Source organism: Oryctolagus cuniculus, chromosome 12 (genome assembly GCF_051225735.1).
Source record: "Oryctolagus cuniculus isolate XC-2025 breed Fujian yellow rabbit chromosome 12, ASM5122573v1, whole genome shotgun sequence".
Taxonomy (NCBI): domain Eukaryota; kingdom Metazoa; phylum Chordata; class Mammalia; order Lagomorpha; family Leporidae; genus Oryctolagus; species Oryctolagus cuniculus.
The window spans coordinates 18,651,952-18,675,879 of record NC_142878.1 but is presented as its reverse complement, the minus strand read 5'-3'; the positions used below and the strand labels follow the sequence as shown (position 1 = coordinate 18,675,879).

Below are 23,928 nucleotides of genomic sequence, written 5' to 3'. Positions count from 1 at the left end.
GTGTAAGCATCAGGTTATTTTAATAAAGGCTCTTTTGATTATAGGGATAGTAGAGGAAGAAATATTTGAAAGTTGAAAAGGCTCAAGTTGGATTTTTTTTTCGTTGAGAGACAGAGAGAAAGAGAGCAAGCTCCCATGTGGTAGTTCACTCCCCAAAAGCCCACAACAGCCAGGGCTGCGCCAGGCTGAAGCCAGGAGTCTGGAACTCAATTTGGGTCTCCCACATGGGTGGAAGGGACCCAAACACTTGAGCCATCCATCAGCTGCTGCCTCCCAGGGTGAGCATGAGCAGGAAGCTGGGATCAGAAGTGGAGCCGAGGGCCGGCACCGCGGCTCAATAGGCTAATCCTCCGCCTGTGGCGCCAGCACCCCGGGTTCTAGTCCCGGTCGGGGCGCTGGATTCTGTCTCGGTTGCCCCTCTTCCAGTCCAGCTCTCTGCTGTGGCCCGGGAGTGCAGTGGAGGATGGCCCAAGTGCTTGGGCCCTGCACCTTCAAGGGAGACGAGGAGAAGCACCTGGCTCCTGGCTACGGATCAGCGCGGTGCACCGGCCACAGTGCACGGGCCGCAGCAGCCATTGTGGGGTGAACCAATGGCAAAAGGAAGACCTTTCTCTCTGTCTCTCTCTCTCTCTGTCCACTCTGCCTGTAAAAAATAAATAAATAAAAAATAAAAAAAAAAAAGAAGTGGAGCCGAGACTCAGAGCCAAGCCCTCCAGTGGGGGTTGTGTACATCATAAGCAGTGTCTTAGCCATTTTGCCAGATGCCCGCCCTGAAGCCTAAGTACTTTTTATATGACACTTAAGATGCCCATTCCTTTTCAGTCCACTTTTCTGCATCATATTCTTTTCTAGTCGTGTGAATTCCTCCAGTTGTTACTGAGAAGATATTTATAGACCAAATTCTGTGGCTGAATACTGCCATCTGCTTTGGTCTATTAGTCATATAAGTTGAAAAATAAAGAGACAGAATGAAAGCTGCATTTCTGATTGAATCATGTACTTCAGAAAGGATTCATTAAGAGGCACTAATAAAATTGGAACTTAAAGCTCGTGTGGCCAGGTAACTTGATTTTGTTGATTAAATCATGAAGTTGCTTAATTCTTTCCCTAACACAGTGCTTGAGAAAACAGCTCTAAAGTGCCTTAGTGTGATGTTATTGCTATTAAATATAAAAATCACATCTTCTATATGGATAATATTTTTAAAGTCATTTATTGGGGTTGGTGCTGTTGCTGTGCCATAATGGGTAAAGCCACTGCGTGCAGTGCCAGCATCCCTTATGGGTACCAGTTTGAGTCCCACCTGCTCCACTTCTGATCCAGCTCCCTGCTAATGCGCCTGGGAAGACAGTGGATGATGGCCCAATTTCCTAGGCCCCTGTACCCACTTGGGAGACCCACATGAAGCTCCTGGCTTCTGGCTTCAGCCTGGCCCAGCCCTAGCCATTGCATCCATCTGGGAAATGAACTAGCAGATGGAAGATTCTCTCTCTCTCTCTCCTCCTCTCTCTGTAATTCTTTCAAATAAAACAAATCTTTTTTAAAAAAAGTAATTTGTTGTATAAACAGTCTTATTCCCTAATTAGTTCTATCCACATTTCAAAATGAAACTCAAATGTTCCTTGATTATAATGTTTAAGTTTACCCATTTATCACAAATCCTAAAGGTGTTATTTTTTCAATTGTGATTAAACCTTGCATGAACAAAAATTATATGTCAAAGAAAGACCCCATTCACCAGTGAAGTCTGGCTTGATCACTCTTGCCTCCTTCCCATGTTCTGATTTTATATACATTTATATTTATATATAGTTTTATCTCCTGACACCACATCATTACCTCATGTGTTATGTATATACTTATCTCCCCCTGCTGGAAAGTAAATTCTCCAAGGACAACAGTCTGTGTGTTCGATTTCACGGATTGATTCCAAGCATGGTTCCTAGTGCATAGTAAGTTGCTCCACCATTTTCCTCCTTTACTATCTCTCATAAAACAGAACTGCTGCATTGTGGCTTTTTTCCCCTGCTTTCATCCTTTAAATGTCAGAAGGTCTCTATATTGTTTACATTAGGCAGAACGTCTTTCAAAGTTTTCTGAAATCCTTTCCCTCTCTTGCCATGCCATCCTTAATTCAGGTGATCATTGTGTCTGTAACGGACGTTCGCAATACCTTATAAACTGGCTTCTCAACACCAGTCTCAATCACTCAATTTCATCCTAGCCTATCCTACTTTGAAAGAAATGAGTGAAAATTGATCAAACAATAAAAATATGACATTGCCCTCTTTTTCATAAAATATTTTTAATGGTTATTGATACTTGTAGGTTAAATCAAAGGCCCCCAGCATATCTGTAAGGGGCTTAGAAATATAGCTGCATCACTTCTTGACAATTGAAAGAATATCCCTATGTCTCTAGCCTTAACAAAATTCCTATAAACCATTGACATAAGCAGTTATCTCAACCTGGAACATTCTCCTTGTTGCTCTAGGTTATAAAACTTCAATTAAGCTTTAAGAAAGTTCATGGAATATATCCTGTTATGTATTTTTTTAAAGATTTATTTTATTTATTTGAAAGAGTTACAGAGAGAGGTTGAGACAGAGAGGTCAGTCTTCCATCCTCTTGTTCATTCCCCAGATGGCTGCAACAGCCGGAGCTGCGCTGATCCAAACCAAGGAACCAGGAGCTTCCTCCAGGTCTCCCACATGGGTGCAGGGGCCCAAGGACTTGGACCATCTTCTACTGTTTTCCCAGGCCATAGCAGAGAGCTGGATCAGAAGAAGAGCAGCAGGGACTCGAACCAGCCAGCGCCCATATGAGATGCCAGTGCTTCAGCCAGGGCTTTAACCTGCTGTGCCACAGCGCCAGCCCCATGTTATGTATTTCTTAAGAGACCCTGTTTTAGACTTATTTATACAAACAGCACAGGAGGACACTAGCCCTCATGCAGATGGAAGCCCAGGGATCAGACCAGTCCTTCTGAGTTTGCAGTGGAAGACAGAGGCATTTGTGGGGGCCTAGCCACCATTGGGAGCAGAAGCCTGAGCCGGAGGCAGAACTGAAACTGCAGGTGCAGATACAGCCTGGCCCTTGGGCTTGATTTGAGCTTGGGCCTTGACCTTCACCTTGGTCTTTGGCCAGGACATCTTAAGACCCATGGCTATGTGGACATGAGCACACTTCCCAAGCTTGAGGTGGGCCGTGTAGGCAAGTCGTTCACGTTTGCAGCTGGCACCCTTTGGGACCATAGGCTTAACTTCCTGACTCCACAAGTGCCTTGATAGCCTCAGCACATGTACTCAAAGCCTTGGACTTTTGGCCTGCATCTTCTTCGGGCCTTCTTGTTGTTCAGTCTTCTTCTTGGCAAAATGCTTGTTTCTCAGGAACATGGGGTCCATCCTCTTAAAAGAGTTGTATTTTTGTGATCAGGATGTCTTGATTCCATTTCTGTGCCATTTTTGGGACTGGTTGTTTGTGGCGTCATTCTTGGATGTGGCCATGTCTGCACCATAACCCAAGCCTCCTGAAGCTCCTGGGGCCAGAAGAAAAGATTTTTCTTTGCTTACTCATTCATTACAAAGGATATTTTAAAGGATACAAATGAACGGCAGATGAAGAGATATGTGGGGCAAAGTCTACAAGGGTCCTGAGTACAGGAGCTTTTGTGGTGGAGCTGGGGATGCTACTGTTCAGACATTTCGTTATGTTCTTGTCCTTTTTTTTTTTTTATTTTATTTGAAAGACAGAGTTACAGAGAGAGGTAGAGACAGAGAGAGAGATCTTCCATCCGCTGGTTCACTCCCCAGATGGCCGCAATGACTGGAGCTGTGCCGATCCGAAGCCAGGAGCCAGGAGCTTCTTCCAGGTCTCCCACGTGAGTGCAGGGGCCCAAGCACTTGGGCCATCTTCCACCACATTCCCAGGCCACAGCAGAGAGCTGGACCAGAAGAGGAGCAGCCTGGGTTAGAACCAATGCCCACATAGGATGCCTGCACTTCAGGCCAGGGCTTTAACCCGCTGTGCCGCAGCACCGGCCACATGTGCTTGTCTTGATCAACCTGGAAGCCTCCCAAACCCAGTCATTTTGGGTTGAGACTTCATGAGATTGATGAAATTATTGGCCACTGGGGATCAACTCAACCTTTAGCCTCTCTCCCCTCCCTGGTGGTTGGTGTGGGCTTTGCTAAGTTTTGTATCTGGAGGAGTTGCTTCCAGCACACCCCTGCAGATATGGGCCTGTGGTGTTCAACTCTCTTATATAAATTGGTACAGTATTTGCATAGAACCTATATACATCCTACTGTGTATGTTAAATCACCTCTAGATTATTTAAAATGCCCAAAACAATGCAAATGCTATGCAAAGAGTTGTTGTATTATATTGTTTAAGGTATTTTGACACAGAAGAAATGTTTCTATGTTACAGATTCAAGTTCTTTTCAAATATATTTGATCTAATCTTGTTTTGAATCCACAGATGTGAAATCCATAGATGGGGAAGGCCAATTGTATTTCGTTCCCACCTCCCCTGGCCTGGAAACCACTGTATTCATCTAAGCATTAGCTTTAATGAATTAAAATATGAAATTTAATTTAATCATTCAAAGTCTATTTGTCTGATTGTCCTCAAGTGGCCATAAGCCTCTGAGCTCAGTCATTTGGTAGCTCCAGTACTGAACAGTAGGTTAAGCTGCCACCTGCTGTGCCAGCATCCCATATGGTGCCAGTACAAGTCCTGGCTGCTCCACTTCTGATCCAGCTCCCTGCTTATGTGCCTGGGAAAGCGAGGAAGATGGCCCAAGTGCTTGGACCCCCTGCCATCCACATGGGAGACACAGATGAGGCTCCTGGCTTCAGGCTGGCCCAGCCCTGGCTGTTGAGGCCACTTGGGGAGTGAACTAGCAGGTGGAAGATCTCTCTCTTTCTCTGTCTCTCTTCTTTCTCTCTGTCTCAGTCTCTCCTTCTCTCTCTCTGAAACTCTGCCTTTCAAATAAAAAAAAAAAAAAAAGAATGGGTCAATTAACACCTCCCTAAAGCTCCTGGACTGACCCCTGTGTAGTTGATTGAACATTTCTCATATATTTCCAGTGTGGTTCCTTATTACTTTGCATGTCTCCCCAGTGCAGTATTTTTTCTCTTCTTATCATCTCTGGACCCAGAATACAATAGGCTATCAACAAGTGTTTATTCAAAGAATGAAAATCTTAAAAGCATGCTTCTCAAACCTGCAGGTTTGTATAATTAATACATTGAATATCATAGTCTTCAAAAAATCTGGATTTAGGGGCTAGCACTGTGGTTCAGGGGGTTAACGCCCTGGCCTGAGGCGCTGGCATCCCATATAGGTGCCAGTTTGAGTCCTGGCTGCTCCGATCCAGCTCTCTGCTATGGCCTGGGATAGCAGAAGATAGCCCAAGTTCTTGGGCCCCTGCACCCACTTGGGAGGCCTGGAAGAAGCTCCTGGCTTCAGATCAGCACAGCTCTGGCCGTTGCGGCCAGCTAGGGAGTGAACCATCTGATGGAGGACCATTCTCTCTCTCTGCCTCTCCTCTCTCTGTGTAACTCTTTCAAATAAATAAATAAATCTTTAGGAAAAAAAAAATCTTAAAAGCATGCCTCTCAAACCCGCAGGTGACACTATAATTAATACATTGAATATCATAGTCTTCAAAAAACATCTGGATTTAGGGGCTGGCACTGTGGCACAGTGGGTTAATGCCCTGGCCTGAAGCACCAGCATCCCATATGGGCACCAGTTCTAATCCCAGCTGCTCATCTTCCAATCCAGCTCTATGCTATGGCCTGGGAAAGCAGTGGAAGATGGCCCAATTCCTTGGGCCCCTGTACCCATGTGGGAGACCCAGAAGTTGTTCCTGGCTCCTGGCTTCAGATGGGTGCAGCTCCTGCTGTTGTGGCCATCTGGGGAGTGAATCAGCGGATGGAAGACTTCTCTCATGTCTCTACCTCTCTCTATAACTCTGTCTTTCAAATAAATAAAATAAATCTTTTTTAAAAAATCTGGATTTAAAATAACATAGAGATGGTGGGATGATGGACTAAAATGAACTAGATAAAATTTAACAGAAAGCTCTTATTTTGGGAACAATTTAGGTTTTTATTTGCAAGATGGGAGCGACTAGAATCAGCAATGTAAAGTGCTTAAAATCAAAACAAAGAAATCCACTCCTACACATAAATAAAGCACGGCAGCTGAAGCAAGGAAATTGAGTCTTACTGTGCCTCGAGCTTTTTGTATATCTGTTCCGTGTCATGTAGCTTATGGGGCAGGCCAACAAAGCAGAGATCCAGAGGTAGGTAAATGGACCCTCGGTGGTCTCAAAAATCATGATCATGAAGGATAATTAAAAGAGAATGCCTAACTTGAAAAGAAGTGAGGAGTGGGCACGTTGTTAGCCTGAAGAGATGGGTTAGAACACGCATGTCCCACACCTAGTGCCCAGGTTCCATACTGGCTCTGCTCCCGAGTCAAGCTTCCGGCAGATGTGAATCTGTGAGCAGGTGGTGACTGAAGTAGTTGGGTCCCTGCCAATCACATGGGAGACCTGAATTGTGTTCCTGGCTCCCAGCTTTGGCCCAGCGTGGCCCCAGGCATCGTGGTGAGTGAACCAGCAGATGAGAGAGTGCTCTTTCTCTCTCCTCACCCCAAATCCAGAAAGAAAGACAGAAAAGAGAAAGAGAGAGAGAGAGAAAGAGAAAGATAGAGAGAGGGGCCAGTGCAGTGGCTCACTTGGTTTAATCTTCCGCCTGTGGCGCCAGCATCCCATATGGGCACCGGGTTCTGGTCCTGGTTGCTTCTCTTCCAGTCCAGCTCTCTGTTGTGGCCTGGGAAGTCAGCGGAGGATGGCCCAAGTCCTTGGGCCCCTGCACCCGCAAGGGAGACCAGGAGGGGGCGCCTGGCTCCTGGCTTTGGATCTGCACAGCGCCGGCCGTGGCGGCCATTTGGGGGATGAACCAACGGAAAGAAGACCTTTCTCTCTGTCTCTCTCTCTCACTGTCTAACTCTGCCTGTCAAATAAAAAAGAAAGAGAGAGAGGGAGGGAGGAAGGAAGAGATAGAAAGATTTTAAAAGAGAGAGAAAGAAAAGGAAGGAAGGAAAGAGGGAGGGAGGGAGGGGGGGAGGAAGGAAGGAAGGAAGGAAGGAAGGAAGGAAAACAAAAGGAAGAAGAGGAAAAGGGATTCCGGTTCACCCTGTTTCAGATTATTGGTGTTTTTACAATGAAAAACAGATCCAGAGAATTTCAGATTGCCTAGTGAAATAAGCTAATAGCAAGAATTTAAATTCAAGTCTATCATAACAAGCTGCTGGAAGAGTCAGGCTCCTTTAAAATGATTCTTCTCCTTATTGCACTTTTTGGTTGGTTGGTTGAATCCTAACTGTATAGCAAACACATTTTCTGTCTTGTAGGTGCCAGTTAGTCATGAGCCCCGTTCATCACTGGAACCATTTTGGGAGGTAACTCTCATCAGAGATGGACAGGAAACTATTGTTTGGGGTCACAGTTTAGACTCAGAAAACTTCTTAGGTTAGTTTGTCATCCAAGATTACAAAATTGGCGGTCGGCTCTGTGGTGTAGCAGTTAAAGCCAGTGCCATATGGATGCCAGTTCGAGCCCTGGCTGCTCTACTTCCAGTCCAGCTCTCTGCTAATGCACCTGGGAAAGCAATGGAAGATGGCCCAAGTCTTTGGTCCCCTGCACCCTAGTGGGAGACCCAGAAGAAGCTCCTGGATTTAGCCTGGGCTCAGTCCTGGCCATGGTGGTCATCTGGGGAGTAAGCCAGCAGATGGAAGATCGCTCTCTCACTCTGTCTTTACCTCTGCCTCTCCTCTGTAACTCTTAAATAAATTTTTAAGGAAAAAAGATTATACAATTCTATGATAAATTATAACCATCTGAATTACTGCTTAACTACTTTATAATTATGCAATGTTGTTTAGTTTGGGCTCTGCAATTAACCTAACAGACTGTCTCGATTCAAATTCTTCCTCTGCCACTTACCAACTGAGAGGTCTTGGGCACATTATCTGACCCTTCCTGGCCTCAATATCCTCATTTGTAAAATGGAGATAATATTTAACTCATAAAATTGTTGTGATGAATAAACGGTATTATAGATAGCAAACAGAGCTAGCAAATAGAACTCAATGAACATTAGCTCCAGAGGCAGGCATTTGGCCCAACAATTGGGACAAATTCACCCCATACCATAGTTCCTCCATCTATTACTACCCACCTCTGGCTCCTGACTCCAGCTTCCTGCCAATGCTGACAACTGGGAGGCAGTAATGGCTCAAGTGATTGGATTCCTGCCACTCCATGGGAGAGATCTGGATTGAGTTCTCAGCTCCCCACTTTGGCCTGGTCTGGTCCTAGCCATTGTGGGCATCTGGGAAGTGAACCAGCAGGTGGGAGATCACTCTTTCTCTGCCGCTCAAATATTTTTAAAAACTGTGTCTGGGTGTATGTATGAGGAGTGGAAGTGATTGTTGGAGAGGGGTACAATAAAGAGATTCATGAGCAGAAAAATGGAGAACACCAGCATGGAGCTGGTATACTGGATTGAATAGTGTTCTCCCCAAAGTTCTTGTCCATGATTCCAGTGTTGTGGCACACTGGTTAAGCCTCCACCTAGGATGCTGACATCCCATATAGAGGGTCTTTTTTAGTCCCAGCTGCTCCACTTCTAATCCAGCTCCCTGCTAATTCATCTAGGAAAGCATCAGATGTTGGCACAAGTACTGCTACCTACTTGGAAGACCAGGTGGAGTTACAGGCTCCTGGCTTCAGCCTGGCCCATCCCCAGCCATTGTGGCCATCTGGGGAGTGAACCAGTGGATGGAAGACCTCTTTCTCACTCTGTTTCTCCCTTTATGTCATCCTGCCTTTCAAATAAATACATCTTTAATTTTAAAAATGAGATCCTCTGTTTAGCCCTTGGCCCTGATACCCAGCTGAAGCCAGTGAATCCCTTCAGTTATAAACAAAGCTTTTACAAGTCATTTTTGCTTACACTCTAAGAGGGTTAACCTGGTCATCTCAAAGCTAATTAGGAACTCTGATTGGCAGCTTTAAATTTCTTGATTAAAAACTTAAAAGTATTAGTCCTTAGTAATAAAGGTGCTCCTCATGAAAAGATTTGAGAATGATGCTAGTTGGTGCTTAGTGAAAATATTTTGAACTAATGTATGTACCAGTTATTGCTATTTCTTTATTATATTGCCATTTCTGTATTGTATTGAAAAGTTTTCTTTTAAATAAATAGCAGTTTTTCCATGGAAAAAAATGAGATCCTCATTTGGAATTGGGATCTTTGCAAATGTCATCAAGTTAAGATGTCATTCTGGGTTAAGATGGACACTATTCTGATGACTGATATTCTTGTAAGAGGGAAAACTGGACACTGGGATACACACAGAAGTAAAGTAATGTGGAGCACAGGGAGGAGGATCTCATGTGAAAATGCAGAGGCACAGGGGAAAAAGCCAGATGGCAGTGGCAGATACTGCAGTGGTAAGTCCACAAGCCAGGAACAACTACCAGCAACCGCCAGGAGCTAGGGAGAGACAAGGAAGGAACTTCCCCTAGAGCCTGCAGACAGACAACCTCTCTGGCGACTTGATTTCTGACTTCTTGCTTCCAGAGCTGTGACAACAAATTTCCATTGCATCCAGCCACTCAGTTTGTACTACTACCTCATCATGGCACAGCTGGTGAGCATTCACAGCAAGCTCAGGGTATTCTTCATGTAGTTTCTGATAGTTTCAGAAATTTAATTTTAATTGATTCTCAGAAATGCTGTGTAACAGGGCATTTTCCAGATAAAAAAAAAAAGGTATTAGGGACTGAAGCAACAGAAACAGATTTTGTTTTTAAAATTTGTTTTAAAAAGATGTATTTATTTCAAAGTCAAAGTTACAAAGAGAGATCTTCCTTCTTCACCCTCCATTGGTCATAACAGCCAAGGCTGGGCCAGGCTGAAGCCAAGAGCCAGAAACTCCATCTAGGTCTCTCTTTAGGGGCCTAAATAATAGAGTGATGTTCCACTACCTTCCCAGGCATATTAGCAGGAAGCTGGATTAGAAGAGGAGCAACAGGGCTGATGCTGTGGCATAGCAGGTAAAGCTGCTACCTGCAGTACCGGCATCCCATATGGGCGCCGGATCAAGACCCAGCTGCTCCACTTCTGATATAGCTCTCTGCTATGGCCTGGGAAAGCAGTGGAAGATGGCCCAAGTCCTTGGGCCCCTACACCCATGAGGGAGACCCCGAAGAAGCTCCTGGCTCCTGGCTTTGACTCAGTGCAGCTCTGGCCGTTTTAGCCATCTGGGGGAGTGAACCAGCAATGGAAGACCTCTCTTTCTATGCCTCTCTGTAAATAAATAATAAATAAATAAATCTTTTTTTTTTTTTTTTTTGACAGGCAGAGTGGACAGTGAGAGAGAGAGACAGAGAGACAGAGAGAAAGGTCTTCCTTTGCCGTTGGTTCACCCTCCAATGGCTGCCGCGACCGGCGCACCGCACTGATCCGAAGGCAGGAGCCAGGTGCTTCTCCTGGTCTCCCATGGGGTGCAGGGCCCAAGCACTTGGGCCATCCTCCACTGCACTCCCTGGCCACAGCAGAGAGCTGGCCTGGAAGAGGGGCAATCGGGACAGAATCCGGCACCCCGACTGGGACTAGAACCTGGTGTGCTGGCGCCACTAGGTGGAGGATTAGCCTGTTGAGCCACGGCGCCGGCTAAATAAATAAATCTTTTTAAAAAAAAAGGAACAGCATTGGAAGGACCGCTGCACCACAACATTGAGCCCCCAGAAACGGATTTTTGAACCTAAGTGAGGGGTCCTGTTCAAACACTGTGACCCTGTTAAGCAACATGCTCCATCCCATCCCCCTCTTCTCGAAGTTTCCCTCCCCATCACTTCATCCTCTGACCCCCAACAGTTACTGCCTGGATGGTCAATGGATCATTGACCATTTAGACCCAAACATGAATTTTACTAACATCACATTGCCAAAATTCCTGCATTGCACAGCCTTAACTCTCACCATGGAAAAGCTCATTCTTTACAAGGAGGCTCAGACACCCACAACAGCTAAGATAGACATACTGCAGACAACAGGTGTCATTTGTCTTCCTGCAGTCACAGCGATAGGGCAGCAACCTACCCCATGAACTCCAGTGGTTGCAGCCACTAGAGCAGGGCCTACCTGAATCCTGTGTGGTCGCACCTTAACCTCATTACATCAATGGCCAGCATTCTGAAGTTCCTAATGGAGAACTTTGGACAAACACCATTCAACCCAGGACACCAGCTCCTGTTGATGCTCCCATGGCTGGAATTTCTTTCCATCATATGCCCTCTTCTGTAACAGTCTCTCCCACACCCTTACATGCAGTGAGCTTGCTTTTGCACAGAAAGCGTGAAAACACAAAGACTACTACTACTACAGGCTACTGCTATTATGATACCTCTGGTGTATTCTGGCTCAACGTCCATACTTTTGTAGTAAATAAGACCCCTCGGTTCCATCCATTCATAGCTGCTACTTCAGAAACTCCGTCGCATACAAATTTAGAAAATAACTTTCAGCAGCAGGACTGTCAAAGCTCTGTCTGTGGGGCCAGAGCCCTGGTGCACTAGGTTAATCCTCCGCCTGCGGCGCCGGCATCCCATATGGGCGCCGGTTCTAGTCCCGGTTGCTCCTATCCCAGTCCAGCTCTCTGCTGTGGCCTGGGAGATGACCCAAGTGTTTGGGCCTCTGGACAGGCACGGGAGAGCAGGAAGCAGCACAAGGCTCCAGGCTTTGGATCCGTGTAGCTCCAGCCATTGCAGCCATTTGGGGAGTGAACCAACGGAAGGAAGACCTTTCTCTCCGCCTCTCTCTCTGTAACTCTACCTGTCAAATAAACAAAATCTTAAAAAACAAACAAACAAACCTCTGTAACTACTGTTCTCTCAACAGCGGTATAGGTTTTGAAATCACAGAATTAGGTCCCTTCCGGCTTTGCTGTGAAGCACTGGGAAGTTAACGTCTGAGTTAGGGGCCCCAGAGACGAGAAATCGCTTATAACTGGTATTTCTTGCGAAGATTAAATGACAGAGTGTGAATCAACAATCCACGACTCAAAACTCGCGGGTCGGGCCTCCTCTCCGCGGGCCGCACCCGTGGTCCGCCCTCTCCCGCGGCGCGCGCCGGCCGGGAAGGACCCGCGGCGGCCGCTCCGCCCCACCGGGGGCGCCCGGCGCGCCTGTTCGCCTGTTGGCCTCGGCCCTCCGCTCTCGGCCCGGGTCCGCGGCCGCCCGCGTCTCTTCCCCGACCGGGCCCCGAGAAGGGAGCATCTGCCAGGACTGCGGCGCCCCGTTCAGTGAGGCACAGCGTGGGGCAGCCCCGGCGCGGCCGCGGGAGGCCCCCGCCGTCGCTCGGCCCCGGCGCAGGAGCCGGGCGCGCCCCCGACAGCTGCGGGCGGTGCGCAGGGTCCGAGTGGTGGTCCTCGGCGCTGCGGGCCGACATGCCGCTCTACGAGGGCCTGGGCAGCGGCGGGGAGAAGACGGCCGTCGTCATCGACCTGGGCGAGGCCTTTACCAAGTGAGTGGCCGCGGCGCCCGAGGGGAGGCCTGGCCCCGGGGCAGCTCGGGGCCTTCCCTTCCCTTCCCGCCCCCGGCATCCCCACGGTGACGTCCCGTAGTTCTGCCGCCTGGGGCGAGGCGAGTCCTGGGGCATCCCGTGGGGGCTGTGGGGGTCTGACTGGCAGAGAGGCGCAGGAAGCGACCGGGGCGGGGGTTGCCTTAGCCGCCGCTTGGGGTCCTCGGCCGGAATCAGGCGTGCCGTTGGGGGGCTCGTCCGTGCGCGGGTGACAGCTACCAGCCCGGGCGCAGCCGTGTTGTCCTGTTTGGTGACGATTTCCCTCATAAAACATGTATGCGATGGTGCTGGGCTGTGGCTCCCCAAAGGTGTGGCCGCAAATGAGGGGGACGGGGCGTGCACGAGAGGAAAGCCTGCAGATGCGAAGGCTCGGGAACCCCTCCCTTGGCTTCCCTGAGCGCTGAGGTTAGGGGTTCCATTTTTAACAAGGAGCTCGTAAACGCTCAGATGTGGATGGCCACGAGAAACCCACAAATGCACGAAGCGTAAAATACGTGCGCACACTTTGGGAAGATTGGGACACCCTCACTGGGGTCCTTGGACCACGTATGGAGTCCTTGTCCTGGCCCAACAGGGGAATGTGACAGGCAGGATTACATTCGTGTGTGTGTGTGTGTGTGTATCTGAAGTTGAGCTATTTGAAAAATATTTATATATCACCAAGCATTGCCTGACATAGTATGTCTGTGTGTATATATACATATATATATATGAACTTGAGCTATTTGAAGAATATACATCACCAAACGTTGCCTAACATAGCATATATTAACTGTTTATTGAATACGTGGTCAAGGAGCCTATTTAAAAGTTAGGCCTTAGAAGGTATAGAATTGGGTTACGAAAAAAAAGAATTGGGTTACACAGTCATTGGCTCATGATATCCTCTTACTCTGTGCAAGCCCCTACCTTGTTTTATTTTTTCCTTATTTTATATTTTTAATAAATTATTTTTAAAGGCGAATCTCTTCTTAAAAATGTTTTGTTATTTGTTTTTAGTTATTTGAAAGGCAGAGCCGGAGAGAGAGAGAGTGTGCGAGCGTGCTCTTCCATTCACTGGATCACTCCCCAAATGCTCACAACAGCCAGGGCTGGGCCAGGTCAAAGCCAGGTGCCCAGAACTCGATCTGGGTCTCCCATGAGGGTGGCAGGGACACAAGTCCTTGCTGGTCACCTGCTGCCTGGCAGGGTGTGCTGTCTCTGAGGAAGCTGGGTTGGGAGCCCCACAGCGAGGACTTGAAGTAGGCACTTCGATATGGGATGCAGGCATGTCATGCAGCATCTTAACTGGTAACCAAACACCTGCCCGTTTTTACATATTTTAAAGGTCTTATTTTAGTAGTTTCATGAATTATTTGAGGCTACTACTCCAAGATAATTAGTTTGGCGGTACATTGAGGAGGTAAGCAAACTGTTGTTAGACAAGAATATGATTACTGAAGAAAGATAGCAGGAAGGTGGTAAGATGCACAAACTAAGTAGGAAAGAAGCAAAGCTACATCCTGGTGGGGTTTTGTTCGTTTATTTTTATTTTATTTAAAAGGCTGAGAGACATCTTCTGCCTCCTTGTTCACTCCAAATGTTTGTAAGAGTCATCACTGGGCCAGTCTGAAAGCAAGAGCCCAGAACTCAATCCAGATCTTCGCTGTGGGTGGCAGGGACTCTAGTACTTGAGCCATCGTCTGCTGCCTCCCAGGGTGTGCGTTAGCAGGAAGCTGGAATTGTCAGCTGAGCCAGAACTTGAAACCAGGCCCTCCAGTTGGGATGCAGGCATCCCAGGCAGCATCTTAACCACTGTGCCAAAGGCCTGCCCCCACCCAGGGGTGTTTGCGGAGCACTGGTGTTGGTAAACGTGACCATGGGGTGGAGAGAGATATTTGGGTTAGGAAGGGGTGCACCCCCCCCCCCGCGCAGTGCACCCCATGGAGTAGCTTGCTTCTTTCCTACTTCGTTTATTCACCTTACCACCTTCCTGCTATCTTCTTTCAATAATCATATTCTTGTCAAGTAACAAAAGCTAGATAGGACAAAAAGGGATGAGGTTAACACTGATCTAACACAATCATTTTTATCACATGAAACAACTATGGAAAGTATTGGTAATGCTCAAAAAAGAGAATAGTGTTTGAAAATGGGGTCAGGTATTTGACCAGTGGCTAAGAGTCCCACATCTCATGTCTGAGTGTGAGGTTCCATGCCCACTTCCAGCTCTTGACACTGGCTCTCTGCTAATGCAGGCCCTGGGAGGCAGCAGTGATGACTCAAGTAATTGGGTCCCTGCCACCAGTGTGGGAGCCCTGGATTGAGTTCAAAGATTTGTTTATTTATTATTTGAAAGGCAGAGTTAGAGGCAGAGAGAGAGAAATCTTCCATTTGCTGGTTCACTCCCCAAATGGCCACTACGGCCAGAGCTGCACGGATCTGCACTGATCTGAAACCTGGAGCTTCATCCAGGTCTCCCACACGGGCACAAGAGCCCAAGAATTTGGGTCATCTTCTACTGCTTTCCTAGGCTTTGCAAAGAACTGGGTCAGAGGATGAATAGCCAGGACTCAAACTGCTGTGCAGGTGGTAGCTTTACCTGCTATGCCACAGCTCCAGCCCCAAATATGTGGCTTTAAATTAATAGCAGTGAAGACTATGTCAGTTTGGATAGAAGTTTATTGTTTACACAAAGTAATTAAAACTAAGATGTACATAGGTATGGGTTTTTGTGTGTGTGTGTGACATTTACTTATTTATTTGAAAGGCAGCATTACACAGGGAGAGATGAGAGAGAGAGCAAAAGAGAGAGGTCTTCCATCCACTGGTTCACTCCCCAAATGGCCACATTGGCCAGTGCTGGTCCAGGCTGAAGCTGGGAGCCTGGAACTCCTTCCAAGTCTCTCACATGGGTGTCAGGGGTCCAGGTACTCAGGCCGTCACCTGCTGCATCCCAAGCACATTAGCAGGGCTCTGGGCTGGAAGTAGAACAACTGGGTCTGTAATTGACCCTCTCTTGGGATGTTGCTGGAGTTGCAGGGGTGGTTTAACCCACTGCCCCCCAATACCAGCCCTGAAACACATAGTTTTAAAAAACAGACCGAGGGGCCAGCACTGTGACATAGCGGGTAAAGCCTCTGCCTGCATTGCTGGCATCCCATATGGGCATCAGTTCAAGTCCCAGCTGCCCCACTTCCTATGCAGCTTTCTGCTAGGGCTTTGCATTGGCGCAGCTCTGGCCGTTGCGGCCACCTGGGGAGTGAACCAGCAGATGGAAGACCTCCCTCCCTCCCTCCCTCTCTTTCTCTGCCTCTGCCTTTCAAATAAATAAATCTTAAAAAAAAAAAATACTGGAAGGTAACACATCAACATGGAAACTAATAATATTAGAATGTTGGAATCATGAGTGACTCATGATTTACTGTCATGCACTGTTTAGTGGCATTGAGTAGGGTGCATCTATACTGCACGCACAGTGATGGTGCCATCAGATTATAATGGTGTTAAACACTTCTGTCACCTAGTATTTTGATTCTATCTTTCCTAAAGTTTAGATACACAATTACCAGTATGTGACAGTGCAGCGCAGGAACATGATGAACAGTCTAGCCTAGGAGCCCGGGTGTGTAGTAGGCTGTTCCATCTAGGTTTGTCTAGGCACACTCTATGATGTTTACACAATGATATAATCACCTAGTGATGCATTTCTCATAGTGTACCCCTCTTGTTAAGCAACACACAACTGTGTATTGATAAAGTCTCATAGTGTATCCAGAATTATAGAATTGTCTTGCCTAAAATTCAGCTAAAATTCAAAAATGGGGAAAATGTGACTCTTGCCCTAAAATAATACTTGTTTATTTTGGTATCACTAATTGGAGATCATTTAAATTTTTCCTTTGATATGCAATTATTGATAGATAATGTTGACTTCTTAGTTTTGTTTTGCCTTGGTTTTGCCCTTTAAATGCATCAGAAATATTTTGATTTTTTTGTGTAGTTACTGTTTTTTAACAAATACAGAGAAACTTGTTTCTGTGATAAATATTTAGAGTGTTAGAAGGTGAGTGTTTCAATTTTCCATTTTCTGCAGGTGTGGATTTGCTGGAGAAACTGGTCCGAGATGCATAATTCCTAGTGTGATAAAAAGAGCCGGGCTGCCCAAGGTATTATTTTTAAAACAAATTAGCAAAACAGACATCAGTTGAAATTGATTCAGAGACTACCAAATAACATAAATTATGGCTGTATCTGCAAGAGAAAATTTTTAATCCACTTTAAATTGAAGTTTAATTTTGCATATCATAAAGTTATGTTGTATTTTGAGAACTTTAACATAATTACTTAATGCTTTATTCTTATATTATTCAAAATATTTCAGGCTTTCAGTCCCCATATGTATAGTTCCAAAATTCAAAAAATTTTTAGAAACTTTTTTTTTAAAGATTTATTGATCTAGGAGCCAGCACTATGGTGTAGCGGGTAAAGCCACTGCCTGCAGTGCCGGTATGGGATGCCGATTCAAGTCCCGACTGCTCCACTTCCAATCCAGCTCTCTGCTATGGCCTGGAAAGCAGTAGAAGATGGCCCAGGTCCTTGAGCCCCTGCACCCATGTGGGAGACCAGGAAGAAGCTTCTGGCTCTTGGCTTCAGATTGGCGCAGCTCCGGCAGTTGCAGCCATCTGGGGAGTGAACTAACGGATGGAAGACCTCTCTCTGTAACTTTATCTTTCAAATAAAAAATAAATTAAATATATATATATATGTATATATGAAACAACTAAACAAACCTATGAAGGAAGGCATGGTAGGGTAGAACATATAAAACCTATGTACCTTTGTAATCAGAGTAAAAATAATAATTTATACTTTGGGAGATTTTGAGTAGTTTTGGCTGGCAGCTGAATGTGATTGGAGGCTGTTTTGTTGGCTACAACGTGCTGAACCAATGCAAGTGGAAGTGAACTCTTAAGACAGTAGGACTGTTAGTTCAGGCTGGGAGGAAATGGAGCCCAGTGAAGTGTCATGAAAGCATCCTGTCTGGGTGGGGACCCTTTTGTATGACGGTCACTTAAACTTTGCCCAGGTAGATCTGAAAGGAAACCTACTGGTGTGACCACGGAATTGAGGATTTTTTTCTTTTTCTTGATGAGGGTTGTAACTCTACTATATAATTTTGGATTCTCTTGCCTAATATGATGTAATACAATTTTAACATTATTCTAATGGGCTGATTTTTTTTATCATCAGTCATGCCAAAATGATAAGGATAATGGCATTATTCATACATGCTTCATGCAGTGTATGTTATAGCAAAATAGACTAATATACAATTCATATTTAGCATTGGAACACATCAGAAATCTTTAGTTATGCTTAGGGAATCATTTTACTGATTGAAAAATTTTCTACAGATTTGAAGACAAGTAACAAATATGGTAGATATTTATGATTTGGTGTTCAAAGGGCAATGCAAGTCTTAATTTTTCATGTCATATTTGTAATAATTGGCATTACTGTGTTACTAGATTCCTGACTAGACATAGAGCTTTTACATTCTCATTGATACCTTTCTGTCTTTATTTTGAAAAGACAAATTACCTGTATTTGCCTGTGTGTGGTTTGGAATCTTTATTTATTTATTTATTTTTTTGACAGGCAGAGTGGACAGTGAGAGAGACAGAGAGAAAGGTCTTCCTTTGCCGTTGGTTCACCCTCCAATGGCCGCCGCGGCTGGCGCGCTGCAGCCGGTACACCGCGCTGATCCGATGGCAGGAGCCAGGTGCTTCTCCTGGTCTCCCATGTGGGTGCAGGGCCCAAACACTTGGGCCATCCTCCACTGCCTTCCCAGGCCACAGCAGAGAGCTGGCCTGGAAGTGGGGCAACCGGGACAGAATCCGGCGCCCCGACCGGGACTAGAACCCGGTGTGCCGGCGCCGCAAGGTGGAAGATTAGCCTATTGAGCTGCAGCACTGGATTTTTTTAAAAATTTTTATGCAAAGTTATAGAGAGAGAAGGAATGATGGAGGGAGATTGAGGGGAGGGAGTAAAAATCTTCCATCTGCAGGTTTACCTCTCAAATGACAGCTACAGTTGGGGCCAGGCCAGGCTGAAGCCAGGAGCCAGGAATTCCATCCGAGTCTTCCACATAGGTGTCTGGGGCCCAAGCACTTGGGCCATCCTCTGCTGCTTTCCCAGGCACATTAGCAGGGAGCAGGATCTGAAGTGGAGCAGCTGAGACTCGAACCATTGCTCACACAGGACGCTGGCATCACAAGGAGTGATCTAACCTGCTCTTTCACAACGCAGGCCCCTTTGTTTAAACACATTTACTGGGACTTAAATATTTGAAAACAGTTCCATGTGTCTTCCCTTTCTGTATTCTTGCCAACACTTATTTTAGGTCTTAAAAAACATACTTCTATAAATATCCATAAGGGCAAAATGAGGAACCTTCTTTAAGCCACATCAAGAAATTAGCCAAGCAAATGGTCATTCCTTTAAAAAAGCAAGTGAAGATAAGTCTGTGAATGATGCATCAGAGTGTCTCCTGAGGATCCCAGGTGATGCCCTTGTTAGGCATTCGTGTTGACCTTGCACTCACGATTTCTAGTGTTGCATATGCTGCGTTGGTGCTCATGGTGTGATGTATCCACACTTATTTGTGAACAGCCTGCTATGTGTCTGGCACTGTCTCATTTAAAGAAGGATCTATCACAAGCAGGCCACAAACAGTTCTTGTCTCCAGGGAGCTTATAATCTATCCAGAGGGTGGACAGTTCACAAGTAATTAAGTGTGGTGATGTTGCAGAAGGGGAGGTATCAGTGCTTTGGGAGTGACTAACAGGGACTGAACCACATCTGAGGTGTTTGAGAAAGTCTTTCATGCTTCTTTCTTCCTTTTTTAAATTTTTTTAAAGATTTATTTATTTTACTTGAAAGGCAAAATTAGAGACAGACAAGGAGAAACAGAGAAAGAGATCTTCCATTCACTGGTTCACTACCAAAGTTGCCACAATGGCCAGGGCTGGGCCATTCCGAATAGAGCAACCAGGAGCTTCCACCAGATCTCCCACCTGGACGCAGGGGCCAAAGCACTTGGGCCATCTTCCACTGCTTTTCAAGGAGGCATTAGCAGGGAGCTGGATCGGAAGTGGAGCAGCCGGGAATTGAACCAGTGCCTATATGGGATGCTGGCACTGCACGCAGTGGCTGCTATGCCACAATGCCAGCCCCGTTTCTTGCTTTTTAATCATTGCTGATTTTTATCATCAGTCATGCCAAAATGATGAATCAGAAGGAGGGAAAATGCATGTGGGCACAGCTCTATACTTACTGACATGGCGCTTCTGTTCCACAAACCAAAAAGTTCCATCATCTTGGACATTACCAGTTCTTAAGGATTCATATTTTAAGAGATTAAGCTATATTTAATTTTTGCATTGATTCTCAGTACAAACAGCCTTTAATTTGTTATCAGAAAATACAATAGTAAATAATTTGAGATTATCCATGTAAATTAATAATAATTTTAATTTTTATAGCCTATCAAAGTTGTCCAATATAATATCAATACAGAAGAACTGTATTCCTACCTAAAGGAGTTCATCCACATACTGTATTTCAGGTAAGATGCAATTGTCCTTCTTTTTTCTTTATCAGAATTTTTGTGATAGATTTTCCTAATGTCAACAGTGATATTTGGCTGTATGATATCTGATAGAAAAATAAATTGACTTCTCTTGCCATTTTTACTTATTTCCATCATCTTCAAAAATATATTTGAAAATTAGAAAATTGGCAAGCATAAGGAAATATTCAAAATGATTCAAATTCCCATTAAGAAGATTGATAATTAAAATATTGTTGAATTACGGGTGTGAAACACCATGCAGTGAAACACCATGCAGACTTTAAAACGAGGTTAAGTTCTTTTGTTTTTTATTTTTATTTAGAGGCAGAAAGAGATCTCCCATCTGGTTGACTCCCCAGCTGCCTACAATAACCAGATCTGAAGCTGGGAGCCAGGAACACAATCTGGGTCTTCCCTGTGGGTGGCAGGGATTGAACGTCTACCTGCTGCCCCTCAGGGTGGAATGAGGAGTGGAGAAGGGAGTCAGACACAGGCACTCTGATTCGGGGTGTAGGCATCCTAAGCAGTGCCTTAACAGCTATGCCAAATGCCTGCTGTTTAAAAAGAGTTTAATAGAGAAAGGTATCTTAGATAAACTGATAAGTGAAAAAAGCAAGTTGATGAGCAACATCTATGGAATGAAATTTTTTTCCAAAAATTATTTATTTATACGAAAGACAGAGTTACAGAGAGGGATAGAGACAGAGATCTTCCATCTGCTGGTTCACTCCCCAAATGACCGCAAGGGCTAGCTCTGTGCCAGGCTGAAGCCAAAAGCCCGGAGCTTCATTCAGGTGTCACACCTGGGTGACAAGGGCCCAAGCTTGGACCATCTGGTTTCCCAGGGGCATTAGCAAGGAGCTAGATCAGAAGTGGAGCAGCCAGGACTCGAACCAGCACTCACATCGATTGCCAGCATTGCAGGTGGTAGCGTAACCCATTGTGCCACAACACTGGCCTCTGGAATGAATATTTATGTTAGAATATATGGATACACGTCTCCAAGAATGAAAAAGCATACCACCATTAGTGGTAGTTTCTGGAAAATGAGTGTAAGTTTCTTATACTTCCCAACTTGAAAATCATCTATAATATGTAGAATTTTGTGAGCTTTTGTAACTTAGGGAAGAAAATATTTTTTTAGTGGCAGCGTAAGTTAGTAATCAGAGTAGTTTTAGTTTTCTGAAATAAATAGGTTGATCAAGTACATTCCTGACCCAGGGCATGTCTCGTATTAAAATGTCACAGAGGTCGTCTTTTTGAGGAAAAAAGTGAAGATATCTTTTTTTTGTCATACAGCATCTTAAGTTAAGGTTGAGCAATTTCTTTAAACATACTTACCAAAATTAATAAAAACATTTATTTACTTTTGAAAACAAAACTCTGATTTTTCAGGCATCTGTTGGTGAATCCCAGAGACCGCCGAGTTGTGGTTATCGAGTCGGTGTTATGTCCCTCCCACTTCAGAGAGACACTCACTCGGGTGCTTTTCAAATATTTCGAGGTACTTGTTTTTAAGTCAAATGATTAAGTCGCTTTTGAAATAGAAAGAGAAGCAATAAAATTCTTACCTATTCATTTTTAGGAGGGCTTTCTTCCTGTTTCTTGTTTCTTGGTAGGCACTCAGAAGCCCTCATTTCACCTTCTCATCCACACTGTACCATGTGTTTGAGTAACCAGATACAGGATCCTAGTCACATTTCCTTTCTTTGTGTGTTTATTTCATGCTTAATTAGCATTTCATCCAACACTTTTGTAGAAGTCTTCTTAACAGTGTTTCATTTATTTATTTATTTATTTATTTATTTATTTATTTATTTTTGACAGGCAGAGTGGACAGTGAGAGAGAGAGACAGAGAGAAAGGTCTTCCTTTGCCATTGGTTCACCCTCCAATGGCCGCCGCGGCCGGCGCGCTGATCTGATGGCAGGAGCCAGGAGCCAGGTGCTTTTCCTGGTCTCCCATGGGGTGCAGGGCCCAAGCACCTGGGCCATCCTCCACTGCACTCCCGGGCCACAGCAGAGGGCTGGCCTGGAAGAGGGGCAACTGGGACAGAATCTGGCGCCCCGACCGGGACTAGAACCCGGTGTGCCGGCGACGCAAGGCGGAGGATTAGCCTAGTGAGCCGCGGCGCTGGCCTCTGTTATTTATTTTAATATAAGTTTTTCTTTTGGGGACTTTTTTCATAATTAAAAGGTTTGTGTTACACAGTTTATGATGTATTTCTTCCAGGTCATTCTAGCCTCCATGTTAATTAGGGATGTTATGAATTTTTCAATTCTTCTATTTTAGGCCTTAAATTCCTTTTAAATGTAATATTAAACAGTGTCTTTTTTAGATTAAGTGATTTTAGTATTACTGCTTATATCTTTCATTGTAAAGGGATTAAGATTATCTTAAAACTAAGAATGTTTTTTGAGATTATCACAGTTCATAATAGGCTAGAATATTATTTAAAGTTTTAAAATCTCTGCCCTGAAATTTAAGGTTTTTCTTCAGCAGAGGAAAAAGGAAAATTATATAAAATATGTATAGTATATAAGAAATTAAGCATATATAAATGTATTTTTATCTATTATTCTCCAAAAATCATAGTGACTTTATGAGGTAAATGCAATTATTCTTTTGTAAGACAGGTGCAGAAAAGCAGGTGTGTAGCCTGCTGTACCTACTGATCTCATAGATTTAGCAGTTTCATTTGCCTTAAGGAGACCACAAACAACAAGTTATATCATCTCTCATCTGAATAAAATAGGTTTTCTGATTTTATGCCTTATCTTAGAGTTTTAGTTGTGTTTGTGTTAGTATCCTTAAATATGACTAATGTCTGTCTACTTAGATAAGGAAAATATAAACATCATTTTGTCTGCCATTTAATTAAGATGACCTTCCATATTTTGATTGGATATCTGGTATTTAGGATGTTACCAGGTCTGGCAAATTGTCAATGAAAAAATATCCACAGAGATAAGCATTTGTGTAGTTTTGTTCTTCAATTTAATTTTTAACTGCTATTTTATAGTGTTTTAAAACTATAGTTTATGTTACAAATTTGTGAATAAAGACAATCAAGAATTCTTTTTCTCTTTCTTGATAGTAAAACCATTACTTCATTTTTTGTTGTAGTATCTGTCTGTGAATCTTATCCCTTCCAATTTCCCACCCAAAAGAGATAGAACAAGAGTGAATAAAAAGGCTTCTTTTTTGTCATTTTGGAATGTAACAAAATATTTTATTACAGTATGTTTTGATGAAATAAAATTTATACAAATAATTATAATAATTAATTTAGTGCCATAAATGGTTGAGTGAGTATCATACTGTAAATAAATTCTGGATTCTTGTGAATTTTTTTCAGATATATTTAGATATAGGCATATACTTTATTGATACCCATTCTGGTTTGATTGTTGTTTTGTTTTTTTTTTGTTTTGTAGGTTCCATCTGTCTTGCTTGCTCCAAGTCATCTAATGGCTCTTCTGACACTTGGAATTAACTCTGCCATGGTCCTGGATTGTGGATATAGGGAAAGCTTGGTGTTACCTGTATCTTTTTGTCAGTCAGCCAATTTTACAATTTTTAACTCTGCTTTAAATTAATTATGCTTATTGTACATGATCTTTGTTATATTGAATCATTTTACTTT

The 23,928-nt window shown here is 44.4% G+C and overlaps 2 protein-coding genes across 2 annotated transcripts in view; one reads left to right on the top strand and one right to left on the bottom strand.

Moving 5' to 3' along the window:
• Positions 1-2,548: 2,548 nt before the first annotated feature.
• Positions 2,549-12,536, bottom strand: LOC149122959 (uncharacterized). Its single transcript, XM_089309656.1, has 2 exons — positions 11,962-12,536; positions 2,549-3,538 (listed from the first exon to the last, which is right to left on the bottom strand). Exon 1 carries the CDS (start codon positions 12,534-12,536, stop codon positions 12,090-12,092), a length of 447 nt encoding a protein of 148 aa, XP_089165782.1. The 3' UTR covers positions 2,549-3,538; positions 11,962-12,089.
• ACTR10 (actin related protein 10) overlaps positions 12,438-23,928 on the top strand; it is a 32,449-nt gene continuing 20,958 nt past the window's right edge. The window contains exons 1-5 of the mRNA XM_002718270.6: positions 12,438-12,611; positions 16,744-16,816; positions 20,195-20,277; positions 21,679-21,787; positions 23,720-23,827. Of these exons, the coding sequence (XP_002718316.1) occupies positions 12,535-12,611; positions 16,744-16,816; positions 20,195-20,277; positions 21,679-21,787; positions 23,720-23,827 (450 nt within the window). The 5' untranslated portion in view covers positions 12,438-12,534. The remainder of the gene's footprint in view (positions 12,612-16,743; positions 16,817-20,194; positions 20,278-21,678; positions 21,788-23,719; positions 23,828-23,928) is intronic.